The sequence below is a fragment of the Sporobolomyces koalae genome (assembly GCF_050403365.1).
Source record: "Sporobolomyces koalae JCM15063 DNA, S_koalae_JCM15063T_v1_ctg72, whole genome shotgun sequence".
Lineage (NCBI taxonomy): Eukaryota > Fungi > Basidiomycota > Microbotryomycetes > Sporidiobolales > Sporidiobolaceae > Sporobolomyces > Sporobolomyces koalae.
Window position 1 is genome coordinate 13472 of NW_027481699.1, and position 26067 is coordinate 39538.

Sequence of the window (26067 nt, forward strand, 5' to 3'; positions counted from 1 at the left end):
TTGGTCGAGGTCCGTATAGATGGGCGAATGGCGCATCGGGTCGAGCCCCGCGACAGAGTATATGCACCACTCAGAGGCCGTATATATCTTCTCATCTTCCCGACCGGGGGGCACCATCTGTTGTCTCGTATCAGCTCTCAAGAGACCACGACAGGCGGAGACGCACCGGATGGCACGAGCATTGCTTCACGAGAGTGAAATCATAGGAGAAGAGATAACAGGAAATTGTGAGACACTTCACCGAGAGCAACGCGGAAATGCCGCCGTGAGCGCAGTATATCTGTAAGAGCTACATGCGAGAGCCATTTGCGCGGATCAAGGTGCGGTACCGGGACGCCTGAGAAGAGGCGAGTTTCGGCGTTCCAATCAGATCAATGCCGCTCCTTCCTGGTCAAGCAACACTCGATCACTCACGACTGGACATGGTATTTGCATCGTCCAGCCAACACACTCAGCCTGCACCGTCGACTTCGTGAGTTGTCCCTTCGTGCACGGCGCCGTCGCGCGCTGCGAGGGAGTTTCCCCTCCGTCCCGACCTTATCAGCGCCTCGCCTCATTGTGTTTGCCGTTGCGCTGCTCGAGGTGCTGCGCGCACCTGGCCCTAACTTTAAGTCAGGAGTACACAGCTGACAATGATCACTACTTGATTGCTGCAGTGCCGCTGTCCCGGTGCCCATCTCGAGCGTTCACCACCATCAACACCCGTCGGACCAGCACCCGCATACAGGCGGCCACGCCGCGTCGCTCAACGCGCCCCACCAGGCGAGTGGGTCTGCGTCGGCGACGAGCATCAGCTTCGAGAGTGTCTTCACGGACGAGGAGGAGAAGCTGAGCGACTATGAGGCGGGAGGGTATCACCCTGTTCGGATTGGTGACGTCTACGGCCCCGCGGGACGGTACGTGATCGTGCGCAAATTGGGATGGGGTCACTTCTCGACTGTCTGGTACGCCTCTCGATGCTGTCCCCACGTATGCGCCCTCGCGCGACCCTTTCAGGCGCTAACCGCCCCTTCTCGCGTTCTTGGCGATTTCTCCTATTTCTGCGTGTAGGCTCGCCCGGGATAAGACGTGAGTTCTCGAATCCTTACTTTGTCGACGCAACGAGCGAATGCTGGGGGAGAGAGCCCCAGATGAAGCTGGACGAGGATCGCCGGACAGGTCAACTGACCCGCCCGCTCGTCCGCTGCCGACCACTCTTACAGCGTCAACAAGCACGTAGCCCTCAAAGTCGTCAAGTCGGCAACTCACTACACCGAAACCGCCCTCGACGAGATCAAGCTCCTGCAGCGAGTCGTCGAGTCGAACCCGTCTCATCCCGGCCGAAGGCACGTCGTCTCGCTCCTCGACCATTTCACGCACCGCGGCCCGAATGGAAACCATGTCTGCATGGTGTTCGAGGTGCTCGGAGAGAACTTGCTCGGATTGATCAAACGCTACCACCACCGCGGCGTGCCCGATCACATCTGCAAGCAGATTGCCAAACAGGTCCTCCTAGGACTCGACTACATTCACCGAGAATGCGGTATCATCCACACGGACCTCAAACCGGAAAACGTATTGATCTGCATCGATGATGTCGAAGCCGTCGTTCGAGCAGAGCTCGAGACTTCACCTGCAGCCGTGCCGACCAAGATGATTGGAGTGCCGCCATCACAGCCGCGAGGCGGCGCGCAGACGCCGAGAACAGAGACAATCTTCATCACGGGATCGCAGCCTCTGCCGAGTCCTAGCAGCAGTTACGGCACAAGTCCGGTAATCGAAAAGCTTGCGTTCCAGATGAGCAAGATCTCGGACTCGGGCGGAGCGCCTTCTTCCCTCGGCGCGAGCCTGAAGAAAGGCGACGACTCGGCACATTCGACGGAAGAGGTCGGAAAGAAGATGGAAGGCGTGCAGCTCGCGGATATCGGTTCGAAGAAGGCGTCATCGAATGCGCCCGCCAACAAAGGGCCGTCCCTGCTGTCACAACAAGCCGCTGCAGCTGCTTCCGGATCGCCCTATCTCCCGACATCCGAACTCGCTTCGCCTCCTCCCGAATCAACTTCGACGATCAACTTGAACGACTCGGACGTCACGATGCGTTCTGCCGGACCGGATGGCTCCATTCCTTCGCCTCCGCCCTTCCTTCCGCCCAACCCGCTTCAACCCGCTCCGGTCGCTGGCGATCCGACGACCCTACCTCCCCCCGCCCCCTACGATCCGTCGACTCTCGAGCGTATCACGGTCAAGATTGCCGACCTTGGTAACGCAAGCTGGACCGATCTACACTTTACGAACGACATCCAGACGCGGCAGTACCGAAGTCCAGAGGCAATCCTCGGAGCCAAGTGGGGCACGAGCGTGGATATCTGGTCAGCAAGTGCGATGGTGAGTGGTATATTCCTTGTTACGATCGTTCTGCGGGTCAGTGTTGACGACTTCCGCTATTGCAGTTCTTCGAGCTCTTGACTGGGGATTACCTCTTCGATCCGCATCCCGGAACACGATACAACAAAGACGACGACCACATCGCTCAAGTGATTGAGCTCCTCGGTCCTTTCCCTCGCAGCATCGCGCTCAGCGGCAAATTCAGTGCCGACATTTTTACCCGGAAAGGCGAGTCTGCATCGCGCACATATGGAATCGAATTGAGCTGACTTGTACTGCCTTCAGGTGAACTGAAACATATCCACAAGCTCAAGTTCTGGCCGCTGCATTCGGTCTTGATGGACAAGTATCTGATCCCCGAATCGGAGGCGAAATACCTCGAATCGTTCCTTCAACCCATGCTGCACCTCAACCCTGACAAGCGAGCAACGGCTCGCGAAATGCTTGACCACGAATGGCTGCGGGGTGTCGTTGTCCAGGGAGAAATCGAAGCGCATCTCCTCCAAACTGGCGAGGCCGAGGAGGAACGGAAACGAAAGGTCGAAGAAGGCAAACGAGTCGCGAGGTCGATCAAAGGAATGAACGTCGAATCTCCTGCTGTCGCCAATGGTACGTTTCCACGTTGTTCTCCATCATTTCGAAACGTCGGAAATACTGACCTCGGATCTGGTTTGTTTTGTTCTGGCTGCTAGCTTCTATCGTTGACCCTCAGCTCGTCCATGCACTGAGACCGATCGATGCGACGCTCAACGTGCATCACACGGATCCGCCTCCACCCCCTGCGTCGTCGGCGCTTGCGACGCAAGTACAGGCCGTCTCGTAAGGTTCGGCTCGAGACAGCCCGACAGAACTCCTGCCACTCTATTCTCCTCGTGTACGAGGTGTACAATCACCTTTCGTCTTTCTCTCACACTTCAACCGTCACCGCGTGTCGCAAAGCATGTCGAAAACAGCGGATATTGTTGTCGGAATAAGCCCTCTCGATCTTCGAACTCGATCCTTCCCCCTTTTCAGTTTCTTCGAAACCTTGTGGCTTCGAGCTCGATGATCTTCCACCTGCTAGCGTCGTCCCGCGCGTTCATTCTGTACCACTCTACCTCGACCATACCCCGGGTTGCCTGCCCTCCGTCAGCCCTTCCCCTGCCTTTCCTCCTATTGCGTTACCTGCGAACCGTGTCTCGTGTGCCTACTGTTCGTCTTCGTCGCTCTAATTGTCGCCGGCGTATATCCTCCACTCCTGAACGCAATCCCTTCAATTTCTATCATCCCCGTTTTCGCCTCCTTTTCCCTTTTGACCGACCCTTTTCCCTTCTTCTCTTTCGACCCCGTAGCTCACAGTGCCCTTCTCACCGGAGAGGTCTGATCCCCGTCTCTTTTCCCTGTGTTTATAGGCTCTCTCGTTATCCGTTGTTTCGGGCCCAGAATCCGTTAGAATTACTTACATCCTCTGTGTGTAACCCAAGTCGAACGTGTGTCGATGATCAAGTGTCGTGCTCGATCGTTGGTCCCAGGCATCGAGCCAGATACAAACTCAAAAAAGCTCGTGCACGCGTGCGCTCGCGTGCGTCCAAGAAATACGCGGCGCACCGGATTCCGCTCTGCGTCGCTGTGCACAGCTTTCAACGTTTCAACCTAGCGGTTCACTCACCTCGACTCTCTCAATTCGGACGACAGCGAGGACCTGCTTGCACTTGTCCAGTGTGCTTGGGCAACGCGGGAGCGACAGCGCTGCCGCTTGCGCCGTGCGATCGCTTCTGAATCCGCTATGAACGCACCTCTCCCACCGCCAAGGCGTCCACCTGAACTCAAGCACGACCTTGTTCTTTCCGACGATGATGATCTGAACACTCTCGCATACAAGGTTCCGCGCAAGCGGGCCAAGTTTGACAACGACCTTGATCGGAACAAGTTGACTGCGGCGGGGGAACCTCGTCTCGATCTGCACACAGATGAACGAGCGCAACGGAAGGACAAGGGAAAAGCTCGAGTACAGGATGGTCCGCCCAAGCAAGATCAACAAGGCGAGGATCCCGAATGGTATTGCAACTCGGACGGCGAATTGGTCCTCGTCGACTCGCCTGTCAAAAAGAAGAACCACATTGATCAACCGAAAGCGAGCGGATCGAAGGCAGAGGAGACCAAACAAGGAGATATCGGTCACCGAGTGGCAGGAAGAGTTCCGCCCCTCGCGTTTGCCGGAGGATCTACGAAAGCAGCTCGAGTCCCTTTTGATCCTCTCGACGAGGCGGTCGCAACCGTCTGCAGTATCATTCCGGACGTCGCACCTACTCATGTACGCGACTTGCTCAAGATGCCGCTGTTCGGGCCCGGCAAAGTCGAACTCGTGATCGAATCACTTTTGACGCATCCGACTTATCCTCGCAAGGCAGACGACCCAGGTGGGAGACAAGGCAAGGATCGATCAGACGACAACACCGAGCTTGAAGAGGCGATGGATCAGGACGACCTTGATGACAAAGTCAGGAAAGACAGCGAAGTCTGGTTGGATACCAAGCAGCGCAAAGCGCTCGGGCGAGAATACGAGCAAGCCGCGTGCGTCCCTAATCCTCCTTCCGCGCGAGGGACAGGCTGTGCATATCTTGACAAGGCTCTTCGAAAATTCTAGTCTGGATCAGCTGTATTGTGATTTCCCACAAATACAGCAAACCAACCTGAAGCGTTTCTTTACCGAATGCGACCACTTCTACGCCCCGGCTTACGTCGCGGCACGAAAGGCTACGCGTCAGAATGAAGCTGTGCGTGGGTTCAAGCTCATGCCCGGCAGCAAGAGTCGGGAAGCAAAGGGGAAAGGCCGAGCGGTGGACGCGCTTGAGAAAGAGAAAGAATGGGTCTTGAAAGAGTTGCCCGGCCTCGAATCGATCGAATTGCGCGAGGCTCGACTCGCGAAGAAGCTCGAAGCGGAGATCGCCTCGGGATCGTTCTTCGAGTGCGGCTGTTGTTTTGCCGATACGGGATTTTCCCAGCTAAGTCAGTCCTTCCTCCAACCGACCCTTTTTTGCCACCTTGAACTGACATAGTCCACATATGGACAGTCATCTGTACCGAAGGTTGTCAATTCTGTCGAGACTGCGCAATCATGAACGCCGAGACGCAGATCGGAATGCGCAAATATGTATGTTAGCATTGTCATTGATGTGGAAGAGCTACGATCTTGACCAGCGTTAGTTGCATCAGATCTTACCTTGCATGTCGACTTCGGGTTGTCCTGCAACGTTCCCGGATTCCGAAATCGTCAAGTTTCTTCGTCGCAAATCACGTGACGCACTGCACAAGATCAGGCAAGAGAAGGAGATTGATTCGGCACAACTCGAAGGGCTCGAAAAGTGCCCGTTCTGTCCATTCGCATGCATCATTGAAAAGTGAGTTGATCCCTCTTGACACTGATAAAGGAGCGCCGAAGTTGACGGGCGTATCCGAACCATCCAGCGAGCAAGAACGCTTGCTGCATTGTCAGCGTCCAGATTGTGCTGTAATCAGCTGCAGACAATGCAAAAAGGTAAAGAGTTGCGTCAGGTACAAGTCGCGATCGATACTGATATGGCTTCACTGCGTATCTCGCAGAAGGATCACCTGCCGAAAACTTGTCAGGAGGTCACAGAGGATGCCAAAATTGATGCTGTGCATCGAGTTGAAGGTGCGTTATCTATTGTTTCATGCCTATTGTATAACATATACTGATAGTATCTTCTCGTCGTTCCGTAGAGGCAATGTCAGCTGCACTGATTCGAAAATGTCCGAAATGCTCCGAACCTTACATCAAGGAGAAAGACTCGTGAGTGTCTTCCTCGACGCCGTTGACAAGCCTTTTTCTTGCTTACTCAGAAAGATACGGCAGATGTAACAAGATCACCTGTGCTTCGTGTCAAACACTATCGTGCTACATGTGCGTGTTCACCGCGTAAAGGATCGAAGAGTATGTGCGCTGACTGTTCCATCTAACGCTCATGCAGCTGTGGCGAGATCATTCCAGGATACGAACATTTCAGGAATGCCGGGACGAACGCACCGAGAGGCTCCAAGGCAAAACTCCACTGCCCGTTATGGGACGACACGGATCGACGCCATTTCGAAGGTCCGACTATCTTCTCTAATATCGAAGCCCATCTCAGACGTACTGACATTGACACTCTATCTGGCACAGAGATCGAAGCTGCCCGTATCGAGGCGGAAGAGGTTGCCCGCGAGCAAGCAGGCATTACGGACGCAGAGCTAGAACGACTCAAAATGCAGGCACCAGCTCCACCTCCTGCTCGGCTAGCGCATGTCCAAGCCCGTAAGCTTTGTCGTACCGCACTGTGACTTGTCTTTCTACTCAAGGCTGACTGAGCTGTCTTCGCCAGCCGTGGTACCCGCTTACCAGCGCAGACTCGACAGAGCCATAGCTGCGCTACCAGCTCGGGCCAACCCCGGCGCACCCGTTCGCCGAGACGAACCTGCACGAGCCGCTCTCGCTCGTCCTCACGTCCCCGATCCGCCCGTCGTCCCGGTCGTAGCGCCTCCACCTCGCCCGGTCGTAGCTGGCCTTCTCCCGAAACTCATGTACAACTTGCCTCAGGTCGAGGCGACATGGCTTCGTGCTTATCGCGATACATACATGCACGATCCGCTCTACGCCCCTCATCTCGAGCGATGGGCTCGAGATGCAGCGACTCTCGCCTACCGAGACTGGGAACGAGCGCACAATTTGTACGTGGCGAAGAAACAGGCTCGGAAGGAACGGCCGATTCAGCACCAAGGGAAACGTCGTCGAGGTTGATTGACAGAGAGACCGGCGTCGCTTGCTTCCTGTTCACTTTACTTCGTGTTCTACCTCCCCTCATTAGTACGACTTCCTCTGTGCGAGTCTGCAATTCAGAGCCGCACACTGGTGCCTACTCCTTGCCCTGTCGGGCCAAGCGCAACGAAAGCAACGGCTCGAAACTTTGGGACTAAAATGCGGAACGAGGACTGAGCACAATTGCAGGGTAAACGAGTACAAGAATACGGGGTATCGACGGCAACAGGCAAGTTATATGGTATCTTTCGGATTCGGTCACGACTATTGGCGCAACTTCTTGCGCACGCGATCGTCTGGGGGTTCCGATTCCCGACCGGTCGGGTCGTGCAGTCGGCGGTCGCCATTCGCTGGCACCCCACCGAGGAGAGACGAGAGGGAGGGTAGTGAGGTTGGTCGGGGGTTGGGAGCGACGCTGCTGTGCCAGGTGCCTCGAGGTGCGGGATAGGCCTGCGAGGCATGTGGTGGCGGCTGTTGCTGTCCCGGGAGAACGGCTGGAGGCTGATGACTGCCCATGGAGGCAGCCGAGAGCGGCCGAGCCGGTGACATCGGTCGAACAGCTCCAGCCGACTGCGCAATCGGAGCAGGCCTGGTGTACAGAGCGGCAGGAATATGCGGAGGGTGAGAATGCGGAGCGTCGTGATGCGAGCGAGCTGAATCGGGGCGAGAGGAACGAGTGTAAGACTCAGCAGTCGGTATGCGGTTGAGTTGCTGATAGCTGGTGGTCTGAGGCGACGCTTGAACGCTTGGAGGATAAGACGAGTACGTAGAGTAGCTGGGCGCAGCGGGATGGGCTCCAGATGGTGTAGGGTAAGCGTGAGGTTGCTGGAAGGAAGACGAGTGGGTCCAGGCATCGGGGTGAAGCTTGGAAAGTGCCTGGGAACATGCGTCGACTAGTTCGGAAAGAGACGGTCTCAGATCAAATTCTCCAATCTAGATGAGACCGCAACGCTTACCCTCCTCTTTCCTCTTCTCTGCAACGTCCAAGTCCGCTACTATCCCCAGCAGCATTCCGAGGACCTGATAACTTGCCGCCCTGTTCGCAACCTGGTCCTGCTGCGCGTGATAGAGCGCTTCGCCAAGACTACGGATCTGCGACTCAAGAGCGAGTACCTGACGCGCAACTGCATCGTCCAGAGGCGGTACCCGATTCGATGAGTAGAACTGATTTGGGACCGGAGGGTAGCCTAGGCTTCGAGCAGGAGGAGACTGGTATTGTCCGGTCGAGGGATAGTATGGATTTGGCGGCGGCGGTGCAAAGAGCGGTTGAGGCTGGACGTACGACGCCGGCGAACGGTTGCTTGGGGTATCAACTGCTGCAACGGACCGGTCAGCTCTGGAGCGCTCTGAACCAAGGGATGGGCTCACTGGATTCGCCGCGCGAACGGGGTCGCGTTGGCCGTGCGTCCGGAGGGCCGACAGGCAGAAACTCAGTCAGGCCGCCAACGACCTTCTGGATGCCCGCTGCTGGCAAGGAACCTTCGTGATACAGAACTGAGGGAGTTGGAGGGGCCGAAATCGCAGCCGGCTGAATCCGCGGAGCGGGCTCCTCCTCGTCCCCAGCATCGTCTGAAACTGAAGCTTCTCTCTGAGGCCTCGCCGAAGCAGCACGTACGGTGGATACCCGCCGACGCCCTGGTGCGACGGGGAAGACCGGAGTCGCTTTGGCCGATTTCCGCCGGATCTTAGCAAGCAAGTCAGGACGGTCTCGCTGAAAGGCCGGGTTCTGAAACTCCCAGGCTTGCACCTGAGAGCCGTCAGGATTTGTCTGTGCGCTCGTGCCGGTCAGAGCATCGTTCACCTGCCGGTAAAAATTGACATCGGCTTGGGCATTCTTAATCGCAAGGCCGCATGAGAATCAACAAGCCTACCTTGGCGAACGAATACATGTTGAGTTGTCCTGAATCGTCACGAGGTCAATACGACAATTCGAGGGAGGGAGAGATGAGACAGACTCACGAATGAAAGACGCAAAGTTGGAGTGTTTGAAGAACTGTGGCAAGACAGATCGAGCAAACTCGGTGGGATGGAACACCGTGAAAGCTTTCCCGTTATCGGTCCAGGCGATGAGGTGTGCTAGCGACGGCGTGTAAAGCATTCTGCGAGGGCAATCCCGTCAGAGGCCACGGATGATGCCGTGCTTGAACAAATTGAGGTGACAATGAACTCACGACCATAGTCTAGGAGGAACCGAAATATGTCAACAACCACGTAGGCAGCAGGACACTTGACCAGTATGAGCCGAGACGGCGCACTCACTTGTGCACAAAGGCCGCCTGAGTCTTCTGTGGTGCCGGTACCCCAGCAACCCCGTCTTGGGTTGTCGAGGTCGAGGAGCCAGTCCGAGAATCAGCAAAGGAACCGCGAAGAGCGTGCTCCTCGTCGTGGTCGCCTCCATCGCTAGATCCGTCGAGCGAGCGTTGGTCGTCCTCCTCGTCCTCCTCATGCCCGTCAACCTCACTCTCGCGGCCATACTCGACGGCCCGGGGCCCTGCTTCCTCGCCACCCGTTACCGGTCGCGCACGCTGTCCCTCCGCCGGCTCCTTTCGGTCAGCCGACGTCACCATCATCGGGTCGCCAGACGTGTTAGGACACTCTGATCGTCAACGATGAAGCCTGTCGGACCAGGAGCTGTAGCAGTCGAGAGGTCGGGTTGAATCGTCGATTCGGGCCGTCCTTGCCAGACCCTGTATACTCTGGGGCGGATCGGAAACGCAGTCAGCGATGTCGTCCTAGGCGTACGCCGTCGAGCCAAATGCAGGAGGATAACGCAAGCGTTCAAGACCGCCGAGTTTGGATCTCGACGACCTCATCGAGCGGCGGCAAGTAACCGATTCGTGTCAAGTGCTGTGTTGCGGAGTCCGGTGTGGGTCTGTGCGAACAAGCCGAGGCGGCCACGGCGCAGAGGGGTCCAGGAGACAGGAGCGAGATGCGCTCACGGATCGCCTTCAAGGTTCACTCAAGTTTCGACCTCGAATTCGGGAAGGTGAACAGTTTCGGAGGCCGCGGAACGGCGCTGCTGACCGGGATAGACGGGATGTAGTTTGAGCGCGAGTCCAGACGCTTATGTGCGTGTCGAGCGTGTCTTGAGGCGAATGCGCGTATACCGGCTATTGCGCGGACAGGCCGCGATGTCTGCGAGAGCGAAACGCAAACCCGCGCAAAAGGGGGGATCGTCCTAAATAAATTCGTCGGGCGAGGCACCGTTTCGTTGAATTTTCTGCAGTGCTGCACTGTAAATTTTTCCCCATGATCCGCCTTCCGCCTTCCCGGAGCGTTGCCTTCTGGTTCCGCCTGCACTGGTTAGGATCTGCCTCAGCCAACCATACTTGCTTCAACTGGGATAATTGCCTCTCTGGAAAACTGCCCTCTCCTCACTTGCGAGACAGATGCGCGCCTCAAGTCGGCCTCACAAACCAGCGACAAGGGGACGGTCCCGAGAGCCCGTATTCGTTAGCGTGCGACATGCATAGGCTCGTCGCGTTTCGGACCATGTTTGCAGATCTCGACAAAGTCAGCGATCGCAAAAGTTGCACGATCCCATTCGGCTCTTCGTTGCTGTTCGTCAGTGCACTGTACTGTATATCGATTTATCCCGGAGACTGTACCGTCTGGTGCCGCACGGCGCATAGGACTTTCGTCACGACCAACCCAAGCTTCTCAGACGGAACCCCGCAACGTCGCGCGCCCTGCGGTAAATCGTGGTCCCAGCTGAGCTTCGCGCACTTCACGAAATGATCACTGTGCAAGCTTGTTTGACGGATCACGCGGAGCCTGGGCTGGTCAAGACTTCCTGAATCCTCTGCAGGCATGCTGCGACAGAGGTCTGACCCGACCGAGGTGCCTCGAAAACCTAAATTAACCGATAGATTAGGTATGGTGCCTGATGACGAGGCTCTTGAAAGTTGAAGTCCTCGAAAGTGCCGAAACACCCCGGCCCCACCGTCAGAGTTCCGCAACCGTCTCACTCGAGCTGATTAAAACCGGGCAGGAGCGCCGACTTGCTGTCCTTGCGCTCCGAGTCGGCAGCGACCCGCGCTTTCGCCTTGCTTATGCGGCGACATCCGTCCGACCGACGACAAGGCCGCCTCTTCCGCCAACGACGTGTCAACTGCGCTCGTCCAGCGCGTGTACAGAATCTCTCCTCGGGCCCGGGACGAGGATCATGCATGTACAGGCGAACAGTTCGAATCGATCTGAGCTGCTCCCGCAGTCTCCACAACCGATCGTTGTGCCATTCAATACCATTTGCGATATGTATCGGCGCCGGCACGATGCAGTGCTAGCGTGTCGAGGTTCATGTGCCTCTCTGAGACTCGCACGAGAAGCGCTCACGAGATCGTGACTCGTGAGGGTCAGTGCTCGTGTCAAAGATCGTGAGCGGTGAAGACCCGTCTGCTTGCGTGGCCGCCGGTACGCGCCTTCTGCCTACGGGTCGACACAGCTCAACATCTCGAGTTGGTCCCTGGACGATTTGGCAGCGAGCGAGATGAGGCGATGTCCGAGCCGAACCCGCGCCAGTCGCGACAAATATTAAGCGATTCAGAGTCATGAAAATCGCGCACGAAATCGTCTCATCTTTTTTGGGCGCTTTGTCCCGTCTCGTACTGTACGTGTTCTCGGATTGAAAGCGGGCAACGAGGGACGCAGTACATAGCAGACCCTGGTCGGTCTCCAACCATCCGGGTTACAATCCAGCTATTCCGGAGCACCCGAAATATTGCTGGGCACAGCCCCTGCTGCTTCAATAGAGCGGTGCGCCTCCTCCGATGCCGCTCTGCGTGACTGTCCGAAGTCGATCGACGCCGAGTAGCTTCTGCAGCGGTTATGTTAATGTAGCGTCGTCTCGGTCTCTCGATTCAGGCCAGATTGGATCGTTGTACATAACAGATCAGATACCGACGTCGGCAGTGACAGGCGCGGCTTATATGCACAAAAAGTTTTTGAGGAGTGAAACACATGAATCGAACGCTCGAGTCTCGCTCAGTAGCTCACGCGTCGACGTCCGGCTCTGAGAGGGGCGCGGCGCGACTCTCAACTCGCGGCTCCCCTCGTCTGGTCAACGCTCCAGGACCGCATTTCTCGCCGGGCGCGAGTGCGAGTCGCACAGCCGCCCTTCCGGACGTCGTCTTCCTCCACTCCGGGGAACATCAACGTCCGGCCAACATTGCCCGCCTCTGCGCTACTCCCGGACGGCCGACCGTCGTGCTCGGTATGGCAAGGGTCTCTGGGACCGTGACACATCACACGCTGGATACGGCTGCGGTACACGAACAGGCTCCGCCTTCACCTCCTCCTGTCGCAGCACTCCCACAGCCGTCTCCTCTCGCATCGTTCGCCGCAGAGATGTTCGTCTGGCTGTGGTTTGCCACAGATAGCGCAAACGACGACAAGCAAGACCCGGCAAGCGATCGAGACAACGGGAGTGGGACTTCTGCGCGGCTGCAATTCTCGCCATCCCGCAGATTCGTCGGCTTCTGCCATGACGTGCTCACAACGAGTAAGTCTCGTCTTGCTGAAAAACAAATGTGGGGGAGGAGAATCTGGAAGCGCTAACCGCCTGACCCGTCGGCTGACAGCTCAAGTTTCGCATTCCGTCGTCTTGCTGGCGCTCTTGTTCGTGTCTCGCCTCAAGCAGAAGAACGTCATTGCAGGGGCTGCTGGATCCGAATTCCGACTGGCTGTAACTGGGTTGATGTTGGCCAATAAAGTCCTGGATGACAATAGTGAGTCTTGAAAAGCCTATTCATCGACTTCTTTGATTCTTTGTCTCACATTGCCATTCGATATATAGCCTACACCGCTCAAACCTGGTCTCAAGTTTCGTCTCTTGAGCTGAAACCGCTCGTCGCTGGCGAAGCCGAATTCTTGAAAGGGCTTGACTGGTCATTGCACGTCTCCGAGCGCGAGTTCCGCTCGTTCCTCAAGCTGCTCGAAGGACATGTCGCCGCCCGCAACGCGCGGCTCGGACGTCTACCGCGCAAGATTGCCACCAATTCGCGCGTTCTGCATCACGTTGACGTGCGGCCTGCGCCGATCGGAACTGAACATGGCATCGCGGCCGCGAGCTTCCCGTCACAGGGTCAAGAGATCACGGCGCGCGCCGAGCGGAGCGTACGGCAGAAGGTCGATCGTGGCGCCGCGAGTGCAAACTCGACTCCGACGATGTCCTGGGCGGTTCCACTGTTCCCGCCGATTGCGCCAGCATCTGCCCCTCCTCCGGAGCAGCCCTCGAACATTCTCGACCGTGACGCGCACGCAAAACCCCCAGCTCTCGTTCTGGGCTCGCTTCCGAACTCGCAAGCTGGAACGGACAGGCACAAGAAACGCAACTATGAGGAGGCGTCGCAACGTGCCAGCTATCCCATCGTTCCCCACATGCTGGTCTCACATCAACCTCCGCCGATGGCTCGTTCACGATCGTCCGCCGCTGCGCTATCGTCCTCGAGGCCGGTTTGGGCGTTCACCTCCGATCCACGCGTGTCGCCGCGTTCGCGACCTCAGTCACTTACGCCATTAGGCTGCACTCCTCAAACTGGATTTCCTCACAGTGCGCTCGGACCTGCTACTCACGACCGAATGAACCAATTCAACACGCTCGCAAACTCGTTTTCGCCCCGCTACGATCCTTCCCGACCCGCGCATCAGCGAATCAGCTCACTCGACTACTACTCGCTCGCCGCCGGACAAGGTCAAGGGTACTTGCATCAGATGACGCCACCTTCCGCGCCTCTCGTCGCATCGCTTCACGCTCCTTACCCGCAGTCATCTCGTCACCTAACGCATGCGTTCGCGCAATATCCCGTTCCTCCCCATTCGAGTCAGCCATCCTATGGCCGCTCTGGAAGCGGTTCCCTTGCCTCGAGCCCGTACCAGTCTGCTCGATCAGGCTACGCGCCGCAGAAATCTTCGGTACTCTCGGGCCTCAGGTCTTCACCTCCTGCCACCGCACCCAGCAACTCACGACCTGCTCCACTCACATCTCCCCTCGCCCCGACGTATGCACCTCAAGCAGGTCACTTCCGCTTTGGCCCCGTCGGCGCGCTCGACGCGACGTTCGCACCGGTACCCCCTACCCGTCGTTCCAGTCAAGCGGCTTCGAGTCCCGGAGCTCCTCTTTTCGATACCGGCACATCGACTCCTCGACCTGGAACTGGAAATTCGGCCACGAGCGACTTTGCTTTCCGTCCTGCACGGGTGCCGCTCGCAACTGGACTCGCGGCCTGGCCGCATATCGACCCCGGTCTCGCATTGCCACCAATTGTTTCTGCGCCGTGGTCAGCGTACGCCAACGCAGGACCTCCCGGGGTGTACTGGCCCTCGCACTTTGCTCAACCTTGAAACCTCGCCCCATCGTGACTGGCACTCACCTCACGTCGTCTCATCCTCGGTCTCGCAATCGTGTGAAGCAAGCCGATCGATATACCCCGCTCTACGCCCTTACCCTGCTCGTTTTTACCCTTTTGTAACGTCATTCCTCGCGCCCGCGTCGATCTTCGTTCTTCGTTCTTCGTTCTCCGCAAATTCCCTCGCAGTTCTCTGCATCGTGTCGTTCCTCGCCACTGTATGTGCTTCTCTGTAACGTTTGGTCGTCCTCCTTCCCGGTTCCTTGTTCGTGTAACTTGTTTAGCAACCTAGTTTGGTTTTCTAGTCTTGCTGCCTGTTCCCTCGATCCGCCTCGCAACGCAAACCTGTTTCTCACACAAGTACGAAGTGGGCGTGCGAGTGAAAAGAGCCTTTTTACTAGACGAGACTTCGCGATCGGTTCCCCGCGGTCTCGCTTTGCCGGTTTGCGCGTTCCGTTAGCTTTCTTCGTCTCTCTCTCTCTCTACTCGCTCTCGTTCGTCCATTGGTCTCGGCGCAATCTCGTTCGGCTCACATCGATACCGCTAGACTTGCCCGACTGCTCTTCGTGCCGCATCCACCGCGTTCGCTCCCCACTGGACACCCAAAGTTCGCCCTCGCTCATCCGCAACGATGTTTGCCCGCACGGCCCTACGCTCGACTGTCACGCCTCTCAGGTTCTCGAGAATCGCGCCTGTCCAGATCCGAACTCTGTCGGCTGCGACTGGACAGTACGACAACATCATTTTGTCGTCGCCGAGTCCCGGCGTTTCGCTCATCACGCTCAATCGCCCCAAAGCTCTCAACGGTGCGTCATGACTCTACTCTCGAGCAGAAGCGTATCGCTTAATCGCTCAAACTGACCTCTCGTCGACTATGGACGGAAACAGCTCTCAATTCTGCCTTGTTCGACGAACTCAACTCGGCGCTCGCTTCCCTCTCGACCGATGACTCGGTTCATGCCGTCGTCCTGACCGGTTCTTCGAAAGCGTTCGCTGCCGGCGCCGACATCAAGGAGATGAAGGACAAGGAATTCGCTGAAGTGTACAAATCGGACTTCTTGGCCCACTGGACTCAGTTGACAAAGTTCAGGAAACCCATCATCGCGGCAGTCAGTGGTTACGCGGTACATCTTTCGTGCCTCTGCCAGCATTTCTGGTTTAGAAACCGAGACTGACACCATTTGGACACAGCTCGGAGGAGGTTGCGAACTTGCCATGATGTGATTCCTTCCATTCTCGCTTGCTCGTCATTGATGTCACAGTACTGATTCGTCAATCGGTATATTCAGGTGCGACATCATCCTCGCTGCACCGAATGCCGTGTTTGGCCAACCCGAGATCAACGTGAGAACAAATCCTCCTACAGCCGAACCAACGGTAATCCGAAATGCTCAACATTTGCTGAAACCACCCTCATCCTTCCAGCTCGGAGTCATTCCAGGAGCAGGAGGTACTCAACGCCTCACGCACGCAATCGGCAAATCTCGAGCGATGGAACTCGTCTTGACCGGTTCAAACTTTACGGCTCAACAAGCCTCGGATTGGGGACTCGTCAGTCGTGTCGTTGAGGAAGGTCAAGACGTGGTTGACGAATCGGTCAAAGTTGCGAAAAAGATCGCTTCGAAAGGTCGAGTTGCGGTTCAAGCTGGCAAGGAAGGGGTCAATGCTGGTCAGCTTCTCTTTTTTGTCTCGATCGTGAAAAACCAAGGGTGTCCGTTACTCATTTCTGCTATCCTAAATCTCCTTGCAGCGTACGAACTTTCGCTGCAAGAGGGGTTGAGATTTGAACGACGCATCTTCCACCAACTCTTCGCGACCGTAAGTTCCTCTCTGCCCGAGGCGCACAACAGACCACCTTTATCCTTGCTCGTCAAGCTGACGCTGTACGATCGGGACGCAGAACGACCAAAAGGTGGGTATGAGGGCATTCGCAGAGAAGAAGAAACCCGAATGGACCCACTCGTGAAAGAAACAGCTTTTTGTCCGTCAGCTGTGTGTGTTGAGTGCAATTCGTGTTCTTGCTCTTAGCGGTATCGAGTGAGCAAGGAGAAGAGGCTCTACGTCTTGTCGCCAGCACGAACAACAAATCAGACGAGGTACATTTCGCAACAAGCGTCGGCATTGGTACACAGATTATGGTAGATTTTATGAACAAGGGAGGCACTGCAGAGAAGAATTAGGGCTATCAAACTGGGCGGAAGTTCTAGAAGAGCAGACTGCCGACGGCGAGACCTATGTACAGATCATCGAATTAGCAACTTGCGCACGAGGATTTCGAAAGAAATTCGCGTCGACAGCGACTTACCTCCGAGCAGTCCCATGCCTGCACCCATGCCCATTCCTCCTCCTCCATATCCGTACCCGGGCCGACCGTAGTACCCTCCACCGTATCCACCGTACCCTCCTCCGTACCCTCCATATCCTCCGTATCCGCCGTACCTGCCGCCATAGACTGGTCGACCGAACGGTCCAGCCGGAGCGGCGTACACGGTCTGGTAGCGTCCTTCTTGTTGCGCCTTCAAGATCTCGTTCCTTCGCATGATGTATTGCTGGTACGCCTTGAGTTCCTACAAATACGCAACGGCCAGAGTTCCGGAGAATCACGTGGTCAGTGGAACCGGGTCCGCAATCACTGAATGTCGACGAGCTAGGATAGGGGACAGCAGAAGGAAAAAAGAAGCGTACCTCTTCCTTCTGACGTTTGCGTTGCGCAACTCGCTCCTCATGCGTCGAACCCGTCATCTTGTCTTTCAACTTGCGACCAAGAGTGCGTTCGTCCTTGCTTTTTTTGCCCGAAGAAGACGCTGACGTCGTCGAATGACTTGAAGAAGCCGCTGCACCTCCGCCTGAATGGTGAAGGAACGAGTGGTGTCCAGACGATTTCTCATCCTTCGAATCCGTCACGCCACTCGCTGCAGATGCTGACGGAGCACCTTGCGGAGGTGTGTACAACCTCGAAGCCTCACGGTATTGTGGGTTCGCTTTGAGAAACTCTTCATCATCGAATGGATGAGTCCAAATTGAACGTGGAGGGTTCGCAGTCGTGTCGACAAAGAAAAAGTGTTGCGAATTCTGATGACCAACAAGAAATCGATCAATTGAACGTTCTCCCCGAGGTTGGTAGGAGTTCCCTCGAGATTAAATTCGAGAGTACAGACGTACGGGATCGAATTCACGACGCCAACCCGTGGGTAGTTCACGGAACGAGTCTTCCATATCGACTCGTTCTTCGGCCGACAAGCCTCGTTCGGCACCTTCCTCGTCGCTCGAAGCCGTGTACGATCCATGCGATTCCGACCGACCTCGACCTCCGAGAGCGTTGGGAGCGCCCGGCACTGCGAGGTGGTTCTGGTCTCGCTCTCCAGTCTCGGCTGACGCTTGACTGTACGAGGGAGGCGCGTCGCTAGGATAAGATGTGGTCATGGTGTTGATGCAGATGTTGGGTTTAAGTGGCGGAAGAAGGGGGGATAGAAAGTCGCGGCGATTCATGACGTCGCACGTCTTCCCCCACTCGAATCCGCAGTGGAAGGCTATGCATCTTCTGCGCACAGCCTCTTTGGAAAGGAGCGCTCGCTCAGTGGATGGATGGATATGCTGCAAGCGTTTCAGGTGATAGTACTACAACAATATAATCTCGTCTACATGCGCAAAGAAGCAATGCTGATCTAAGGGGGCACTCGAAAGACACAACATTTTAGAAATAAAAGAAACTCAGAACGACAGGCCCATCCTGCTCCTGATCTCGCGACCGACCGCTCGCCTCTCCTCGCGAGCTCCGCCTCGACCGCTGGTAGGGTCACCCTTGAGGATGCTTTGGTTCTCGTTCGCTCGGCGAATGAGGTAGGGCAGTCCCTGCGACAAGGTGGCGTACGGGACGTATTTGACGACGAGGGGAACAGCCGAGGGAGTAGGAGGCGGCAAGAGCGACAGGAGAGTCGCAGTAAGGTTGTCCGACATGCCTATGCGGGAAAAGATGCGTCAATGTCTACGTTCACTGCGAAACTCGGGGACAGGGAATCGCGGAACTCGAGCTTACCCATCAATTGGCCAAACGCGACTCGGCCCCTCAAACGGTCATCGACTTCGAGCCGACCATCCGCACCGTCCTTGGCCAAACCGGCCTTGCGGAGGTTCTCGAGGAACTTCCTCATGCTCGTGCCGTTGTGACTCGCGAGGCAAACTCCGACACCAGCCTTGCCGACGGCGCGTTCCTTCGAGACAAAGTCGCTCGCGATACGGTCTTGGAGCAAGCTTGCGCAGCTGTCGTAGCAGTTGTCGGTCTCGTCCTTCGAGTTCCACACGATGCACGGTTCCGATTCGGCAACGGGCGAAACCGAGTGGCGCTTGCGCTCACTCTCGACGTAGGCTCCTCGCACGAGCTTGGCACCGAACGAGTAGTTGTTCGAGGTGGCATGAGCGAGCGCCGCTTCGAGCTTGGCCGGCGTGGTACGGAGGTAGCATTGGTCTGCGGGACAATACAAGCGTTAGTATTTGCGTTGTGAACCAAAGCCGACAGATCCGAGCTGGGGAGACTTACAAGTGTTGTAGACAATGGGAGCAGCGGGACCCGAGTGTGAAGGATCCGGCTTGTTGAATTCTTCCGAAAGCAAGTTGGCAAAGTGGTCGATCCTGAACGTTGTTGAGGGAGACGATATCAGTCTCGTGTGCCACGAATGGATGGCTGGCGATGCGATACTCACGCAGGCTGGAACCAACTCTGCTCGGCGTCAACCAGCAACCGGACGCCCTGCTTTTGCGCCTCACCAGCTACCCGCCTAAGACCCTCGTACAGCTTGGCCAGCTGCAAGTGATCGTCGTCGGACAGCTCGGGGCTTTCCGGGAAGGGTCGCGAGCTCGTCGACGATGCGATCATACCGCCGCGCTGAGTCGAAGAGTTGTTGGCGAGCGCGCTCGAAGCACGCGCGAGGAGCGACGCGTCGTAGATGAGACCCGTAAGCTTGATCGCGAGGAGCGAAGGCTTGATCGCCGTGACCGGGACAGCGTCAGAGGGGAAGACGGGGGGCGCGAGTTTCGCCGCTTCGACCACTGCGTTGTGGATTTCTCGCATCGACGACTGGTCGATACCAGAGCTGGGCTTTGAGGCTCCGAGAGGTGCCTCGGCAGAGTAGTTGAACATGACTCCGACCTAGATTCCCAGCGCAAAAGTTTGGCATGTCAGCCAGCACGTCCGAAGAATCACGGGACTTGGACTTTGGAGGACTTACGCCATTCTTCGCATACTTGTTGACCGTCTCTTCGCATCCCGGAACCGACTCCCCGCCAACAAAGACCTTGTAGAACGTCGATTCCATACCCTGTGAGACAGTTTCGCGAGAGTGAGTTCCGAGGTCACGATGAGGCCGTAGATTGGCGGAGCCGAAAATTCCGCCAGGTGGAAGGAGAAGCCACGCACGAAAGAGAAGACGGCCCACACAGCCGAACCCAACAAGGGCACATTGTCTCGAGTCCATTCAATCTTGCCCAAGATCCAAGGTCCAGCTTCGACCAAAGCCGATTGCTCGCTGACGGCGAACACGACCCATTGGCGGACGAGCTCGCTGACGGCCTGAGTCGTCAAGTGTGCGGTTGTCCTCGTGAGTCGGTCCGGGTTGAGCGCCGAGAGCGGGTCGTTCGTAGCAGGGGAAGCGGCGAGTTGCGCTAGTGGGGTACCCTCGTTCTCGCCTCGGGACGACACGAGCCAAGTTGCACCTCCGGCGACGGCGAGACCTCCAACGACGTATCCGAGGGTCCTACGAGATGGTGCGAACGCCGGGAACGGGCGCGACGAAGAGTGCAGGTTTTGCGCGGCCGACAAGTTGGATGATTTCGAAGAGTGGTGGATCGCACGGTTCCCTGCTTGGCGGCGGCAAATTCCAGTCGCGGTCGTGCGAAGCATCGTCTCTGTGCGATTTCTCTTGAAGGCGGGGAGCACGGGCAGTCCACGGGAAAGGGGGAAAGCAAGAGATAGAGTCGGTCCGGAACCGCTGCCCTTTTCGAACAGACGGGGCCCGACGAATCACGACTACCGAAAATTACCGCGTCGGCTCGAGGGTCTCTCTCTCGGGATTTATTTTTCCTTCTCGCGCTTGCCTGGCCGATTTCGAGACGGCAATCCATCTCCGTCTGGAATTTTCGGCAATCTGGGTGAGACACGAGATCGCAACAGATCCGAACGAGATAAGCTTCGAGCCGAAGACGAGCGCTGAGCTCTGCGGATCTCTTCCGCTCGGAATCGATTTCAGTAATGTCTCCCGTCTCTAATCACTGCCGTCGGTATCCTTTGCGGAACATTCCGCGAGCGAACCAATCGAACCGACGTCGAAACCTTCCGTCCGTGCTGCCGGTACTTGCCAGTGCCTCGGCATTTTTCCTCGCGCTTCGTGACAGCCTAGTGCCGCGCTTCGAGCTTCCGGTCCGCCGGTAGTACCACACGACGCTGTATCGCGACGGCGAGCCGACAAAAACCTTGCGATCTCCTGTACATGTTACAATAGCTCTTGTGACAATCAGCATTCATCCCGCGCATCGAATGATCGCGCTCGGCCACCGGTTCAAACGAGCTCCAACCTCAATCAGATTTGACTGATATTGCACAATATGGACAAGCACGCAAGGAGGGGCTTGACTTTGCCACCGTCGGCAGGCTCTCCTCAGGTTGTGAGCTCTTGAGGTCACGGTACCGAGATGAAAATAGCCCGACGCGTATACATTGGTCCATACGGTGAAGGTCGTGTATCAATGGGCATCATTGCCAGATTAATAGAAGCAACTGGAAAAAAGAAAATCATAAAGGCCAATATCGAAATCTATGAACAACAACAAGCCGAAAATCCAGAAAGTAAGCCAGAGAGAAAAGGTCGAAACAACAAGGAGCCAAGGTCCGAGGCAAGATAGGGAGAGCGAGCGAGTGAAGCAGGAGGGAAAAGGAGGACGATTAAGCAGAGATCTTGATGTCGTTCGAGACTGCTTCAGGGAATGCGCTCTGCAGAGCCGGCTGCGGCGATGTCCGGGGTGAAGGATTGGGTGACACTTGCGCGGTGCTCCAGGGCAGAGCTCGTCCTCCCGAGCTCGGGTTCCTGCTCCTTCTGCCGCTCGATCCGTCGGCGAGGGTTTCTTCAATCTCGCCTTGCACGTTCTTGGTGAAACTGCGAGCCAAAGGGCTTCCGACGACAACTTGAGACTCGACAAGCGGTGTGGTCGAGAGGTGTGCGGTCGAGGTCGTGTGTGCGCCAGTCGCCGAGGAGAACGGCACGTGAGGTGATGGACCGAGCGAAGTCGAGCGATTCATGACAGACCGGCCCGAGGTTGACAGCTGTTGTAGCTGGGGCGAGCGAGGAGGAAGGAGCTGCGTGGTTGGCGGATCTTGGCTGAGCGAACGTCTCATCGAAGTCGCGGCCGAGACAGGGGGAACTGTCAGTTTCCCCTTGCCCTTGCCGGCCGCTCCCGCGAGTGCAGACCTCGTGCGAGTTGTGCCTCCACCGAGGCTCGAGGATCGCTTGCCCCGACCATAGTCGTGGTCCATCGGAATGAGGACGTCGCGCTTGTAGTGCGTAGCTGATTTCTTCTTTGCGCCGGCCGATGCCGTGGTGAGCTTGTCGGGCGAGGAAGCGGGCGAGGGCAGGGGAGCAGGCTTGTAGCGAATGTTGTCGAGCTCGCGCGTGCCCTCCTTGGCGATCGCACGCAAGAGCGCCGAGACGTTGATCACTCCTCCGGGGCCGGACCCGGTCGAGCGAGACGAGGACGAAGAGGATGAACCCGCCGACGAGCTGCTGCCCGAAGTCGAAATCGTGCGTGCTGGCGACTTGTACGGCGTGCCTTTGCGTTTCCTCGAGCGGGTCGAGCCAGGAGCGTTGAGCGATGCAGGCTCGGCGGGCGCCGCTCCGAGTCGAGTTGCAGCGTACGGGCGAGTGTAGGAATGCGAGCGTGCAGTCGTGTATGTTGGTGGCATTGCTGACCGTGTGTGCAAGGCGTTGGAAGAGCCTGAAGGCGAGCAGTAGCGAGAGAAGCTCGCATGAGGCCTATCCTCGGGAGTTGGCGCAAAAAAAGCGGGGGGGGCGGCACAGACATTTTCTCTGCGGTAATTCGGTTCAGATCAGAATGACAGAGTATTCCATCGTAGAATGCAGATATGCAGGACTAATTCGACGAGCTCATACCGTGGCCGAGTCGGAGCATGTTGGAAGCTGTTCGACCCTGAGTGTATGCCAGCTCGCGAAACGGGGGACAGTCGACAGAATCGAAGCCACGCGCGCCTCAAGAAAAAAAACCCGACGTTCCTGCTCTTTTCTCCTCACTCTCGACAGCACGCTTCCAACAGCTAGCCAGCTCGCTCTGTAGTCATGTCGCTCACCGCAGATCTCGGCCAACCGATAGCTTCGACCTCTGAGGAGCGGCAGATTGCGATCCGCCTGTCGACGAAAGATGCCGCCTACACGATCCCGCCTGCCAAATTCCTCGTGCCCGCTTCCTGGCGACGATTCCAGTTGTCCGAGTTGATCAACAAAGTGCTTGAGAATGGTGAGTTACATGTCGCCTTCTGTTTCCGCTTGGCTCGTCTCTTTTTCCGCTTCGCGGGCAAACCCTCTCCTATTATCCCGACACCTCCCAACCCTACACCGTGGCACATGACGAGCAATTTATTATGACATTGGTATTCTTCGTACAGCAGCATTCGAGGTTTCTCATGCGATGTCGAATCAAAATATTTCTTCACTTCCTGATGCCATCCCAACCACCTCCCTTCCCTACATGACTATCAAGGTGCTCGATCACGAGAACAGGAGACTGACTTGCCTGCCTGTTCCCGCCGAGTAGATTCACCTGTTCCGTTCGACTTCTTGATCGACCAGACTCTGCTGCGCTCGTCGCTTGGCGCATACTGCCAGGCGACAAACACTTCCGAGGAGATTGTGCTCGATGTCGAGTTCTTGCCGTCGACGCTTCCGCCTCAGTTGGATCAGTCGTTGCCTGCAGAGGATTGGGTGAGCGATGTCGACGTGAGCGTACCTGGGTGCGTCCCAAACCCCGTAACTATCTTGGCTCTTGCAATTGAACTCTGTTCTCACTCTCCTTGTCCTTTTCTCTTTTTGTCTGCCCTGCTTCGCTTTGCCGTCACGCGTGACCGTGCCCGTGATTAGTGCGATCCTCACGGCTTCGTACGCTGGAACCTCGTCGCTGCAAACGACTGGTGCTTCGTCGCCGCTCACTTTTGCCGGTCACGATCTCTCGGTCCTCTCGACGACATACATTCACCAGTCGATTGACGACAAGAAATGGATTGCTAGTGGAGGCATGGACCGACTCGCTCGTGTGTGGGAGTACGAGGTACGATACCGAGAGTTTCCCCGTCCCCTCTGTTGACGAAAGCTGATCCAACTACTCGCTCACGCTCGCGCAGACCCCAGCATTGTCGTTGACCGACATGGACATGACTCCAGTCGCGCCGAAATCCATCTATACTCTCTCCTTGCATCAAGCGCCCGTGTCCTCGGTTCGATCTCGTCCCGCTGCTGCCGCGTCGAGCTCGTCCGCTCCTCACCTCCTCACCGCAGGCTGGGACGGGCTCATTGGAGTGTGGGATCTCACGCCAGGCGTTAACGAGGGCGAGGCTGACCACGCCACGTTCGAGAGGACCAAGAAGAAGCGAAGAAAGGGCACCGATCAGACTTTGGTCAAGAACAAGGTCATTTGTTTCCCATCCATCCTACGCTCCATCTCGCGATGCTGATTCTGGCTTTTGTTCCGAGGTCTGTAGCTACCAGCAGCTGTTCTGAGGGGACACACGAACAAGGTGTCGCGTGCGATCTTTGATCGAAGCGACGAAAACACAGCATACTCGGCTGGCTGGGATCACTCTGTGCGAGTGTGGGACTTGCAGCACGGTATCGAAAAGGAGAACAAGGTGAGTTGTCGGCAAAAATGTGCACGCTTTCCCCCTTTAGAACCTTCAGATCATTGACGCTCTCGTTGCGCTTTGTCTTTTTCCAGGCATCCGACAAGGTTCACCTCGATCTGTGTCAACTCGCGACTCCTTCCCTCCTCTTGACCGGTTCGACCGATCGACTCTTGTCGTTGTTTGACTTGCGCCACTCGACTCTCTCGTCCATCTCGCTCTCGTTGTCGGGTCACACTGGACCCGTCTCGTCCGTTGCGGCACACCCGACAAATCCACTCATGTTCGTGTCGGGTTCGTACGACTCGACCGTGCGCGTGTGGGACGCGAGGTCTCCTAAACAGAGTCTCTTCACACTCGACATGCCTCAGAAGGAACAAGAGTCTCCTCAGGACGGAAGCAAGAAGGACAAGGACAAGATCTTGTGTGTCGATTGGGATGGAGACCGCATCGTCGCAGGAGGCGAAGGTGCCAAAGTTGCCGTGTGGAAAATCAGTGGGAAAGAGGAGAACGCGATTGTTGCCGAAGCGAATTAGCTACCGTACATTCCTCTCGATTTGAGAACACATACAACATGATCTCGCATACATATCGGGAGAGCTCGAGACCGTTTTTCGGCAGAGATTTCTCCAGAGATGTGCCGCAAGTCGCCTCAGCACCGATTGGCGCTACACCACCACATGCCCATCTGTCTGACCTAGCCTGATGAGCAGACTGCCAGCAGTCTGACCCCGGATCAGCCTGCTAGGCCGCTGATACCACCTGGCTCCGGACTGCAGGCAGACTGATCATCAGGCTGCTCGCGACCTGCTCATCAGGCTGCCAGCCGGCTGATCGCTCCCTCTCATCAGGCTGATCCCTGTGGCCTCGCTAAATCAGGCCCGGGTCCGCTCTTCTGATCTTGCACATCTTCTCTGACCTGCAATAGCACTGAGCCGTTTGGAAAGAGGAAAGAGAGATGTATTTCAGAAAGAAAATCACTACAAAACCGAGACCGAAACCGAGAGCTCGTCAGAGAGGCCAGTGACACCCCGCTCATCCACCAGGCTGCTGAAGTCTGCAAGGCAGGCGAAAACCTGTCGTGAAGGAGAAGACAGGCAAGGAAGTCAGTAAGCGAGTTCGGCTCTTGTCCCAAAGATTGACAAAGAGAGAGTAAGCGGAGCTCACAGATGTTCAATCGCCAGGATGGTAGCAGCCTGTTTACTGCAAACATATCCATAGACGGTCAGTCTATCGCTCAAAGATTAGGAAAAGAAAGAGAACTGCCCCACATTAGGGCGACACGGGCGACTCAGAGCACCACCGTGGCCGCGCCGTGCCAATCGACACGCCGTTGACCAGCTTCTTGGCCTTGACCAGTCTGCCGTGATGCTAGGACAAAGGTCGAAGTAAGCGAGCAGAGAGGCACGTTTGCACAGTCGGAGAAGGAGTGGAGATGGAGTCACCGGACACACGTTGTCGATCGGTTACCGAGCTCCGTCTCTTTAGTGACCCTATGAGCTCGCTCGGGGATGCGCTTGAGTCGAGCGCGAGTAGATCTGTTCGAGGAACATCATCAAGTCGTCATTCGGAACGATGTGGGGGCGACGCGATAGACATTCGTTGCTGACAGCCAAGGCGGGCGTGTCGGAGGGTGTGCGCATCGTTGATCCGAGCTTGAGGAGGTGACG

General features: G+C 56.7%; 9 protein-coding genes across 9 annotated transcripts; 5 read left to right on the plus strand and 4 right to left on the minus strand.

Moving 5' to 3' along the window:
• Positions 1 to 422: 422 nt before the first annotated feature.
• On the plus strand, positions 423 to 3187 carry SKY1 (serine/threonine protein kinase SKY1; the record flags this gene model as incomplete). The annotated part of the gene is made up of 6 exons (XM_076681469.1): positions 423 to 472; positions 657 to 944; positions 1203 to 2364; positions 2430 to 2592; positions 2650 to 2973; positions 3057 to 3187. 6 exons carry the CDS (start codon positions 423 to 425, stop codon positions 3185 to 3187), a joined length of 2118 nt encoding a protein of 705 aa, XP_076531398.1.
• A 942-nt stretch (positions 3188 to 4129) lies between these two features.
• JCM15063_000054 (E3 ubiquitin-protein ligase RNF216) lies at positions 4130 to 7141 on the plus strand (the record flags this gene model as incomplete). Its single annotated transcript, XM_076681470.1, has 11 exons — positions 4130 to 4917; positions 4991 to 5352; positions 5418 to 5497; positions 5560 to 5744; positions 5812 to 5881; positions 5947 to 6019; positions 6088 to 6157; positions 6221 to 6268; positions 6336 to 6457; positions 6527 to 6658; positions 6726 to 7141. The coding sequence occupies 11 exons, from the start codon at positions 4130 to 4132 to the stop codon at positions 7139 to 7141; spliced, it is 2346 nt and encodes a 781-aa protein (XP_076531399.1).
• A 282-nt stretch (positions 7142 to 7423) lies between these two features.
• On the minus strand, positions 7424 to 9726 carry JCM15063_000055 (uncharacterized protein; the record flags this gene model as incomplete). Its single annotated transcript, XM_076681471.1, has 7 exons — positions 7424 to 8052; positions 8116 to 8475; positions 8528 to 8960; positions 9031 to 9059; positions 9119 to 9258; positions 9331 to 9339; positions 9419 to 9726. The coding sequence occupies 7 exons, from the start codon at positions 9724 to 9726 to the stop codon at positions 7424 to 7426; spliced, it is 1908 nt and encodes a 635-aa protein (XP_076531400.1).
• Positions 9727 to 12118: 2392 nt separating this feature from the next.
• On the plus strand, positions 12119 to 14500 carry JCM15063_000056 (uncharacterized protein; the record flags this gene model as incomplete). The annotated part of the gene is made up of 3 exons (XM_076681472.1): positions 12119 to 12659; positions 12739 to 12885; positions 12954 to 14500. The coding sequence occupies 3 exons, from the start codon at positions 12119 to 12121 to the stop codon at positions 14498 to 14500; spliced, it is 2235 nt and encodes a 744-aa protein (XP_076531401.1).
• A 636-nt stretch (positions 14501 to 15136) lies between these two features.
• Positions 15137 to 16471, plus strand: JCM15063_000057 (uncharacterized protein; the record flags this gene model as incomplete). The annotated part of the gene is made up of 7 exons (XM_076681473.1): positions 15137 to 15311; positions 15394 to 15629; positions 15697 to 15725; positions 15795 to 15849; positions 15931 to 16174; positions 16256 to 16323; positions 16406 to 16471. The coding sequence occupies 7 exons, from the start codon at positions 15137 to 15139 to the stop codon at positions 16469 to 16471; spliced, it is 873 nt and encodes a 290-aa protein (XP_076531402.1).
• Positions 16472 to 16708: 237 nt separating this feature from the next.
• On the minus strand, positions 16709 to 17928 carry JCM15063_000058 (uncharacterized protein; the record flags this gene model as incomplete). The annotated part of the gene is made up of 4 exons (XM_076681474.1): positions 16709 to 16737; positions 16811 to 17072; positions 17191 to 17577; positions 17668 to 17928. 4 exons carry the CDS (start codon positions 17926 to 17928, stop codon positions 16709 to 16711), a joined length of 939 nt encoding a protein of 312 aa, XP_076531403.1.
• A 288-nt stretch (positions 17929 to 18216) lies between these two features.
• PUT1 (proline dehydrogenase) lies at positions 18217 to 20401 on the minus strand (the record flags this gene model as incomplete). The annotated part of the gene is made up of 6 exons (XM_076681475.1): positions 18217 to 18464; positions 18542 to 18970; positions 19043 to 19134; positions 19206 to 19651; positions 19731 to 19820; positions 19919 to 20401. 6 exons carry the CDS (start codon positions 20399 to 20401, stop codon positions 18217 to 18219), a joined length of 1788 nt encoding a protein of 595 aa, XP_076531404.1.
• Positions 20402 to 21439: 1038 nt separating this feature from the next.
• On the minus strand, positions 21440 to 22453 carry JCM15063_000060 (uncharacterized protein; the record flags this gene model as incomplete). Its single annotated transcript, XM_076681476.1, has 1 exon — positions 21440 to 22453. One exon carries the CDS (start codon positions 22451 to 22453, stop codon positions 21440 to 21442), a length of 1014 nt encoding a protein of 337 aa, XP_076531405.1.
• A 391-nt stretch (positions 22454 to 22844) lies between these two features.
• Positions 22845 to 24933, plus strand: YTM1 (Ytm1p; the record flags this gene model as incomplete). Its single annotated transcript, XM_076681477.1, has 6 exons — positions 22845 to 23022; positions 23320 to 23515; positions 23643 to 23829; positions 23903 to 24187; positions 24260 to 24406; positions 24493 to 24933. The coding sequence occupies 6 exons, from the start codon at positions 22845 to 22847 to the stop codon at positions 24931 to 24933; spliced, it is 1434 nt and encodes a 477-aa protein (XP_076531406.1).
• Between the last annotated feature and the right edge of the window lie 1134 nt (positions 24934 to 26067).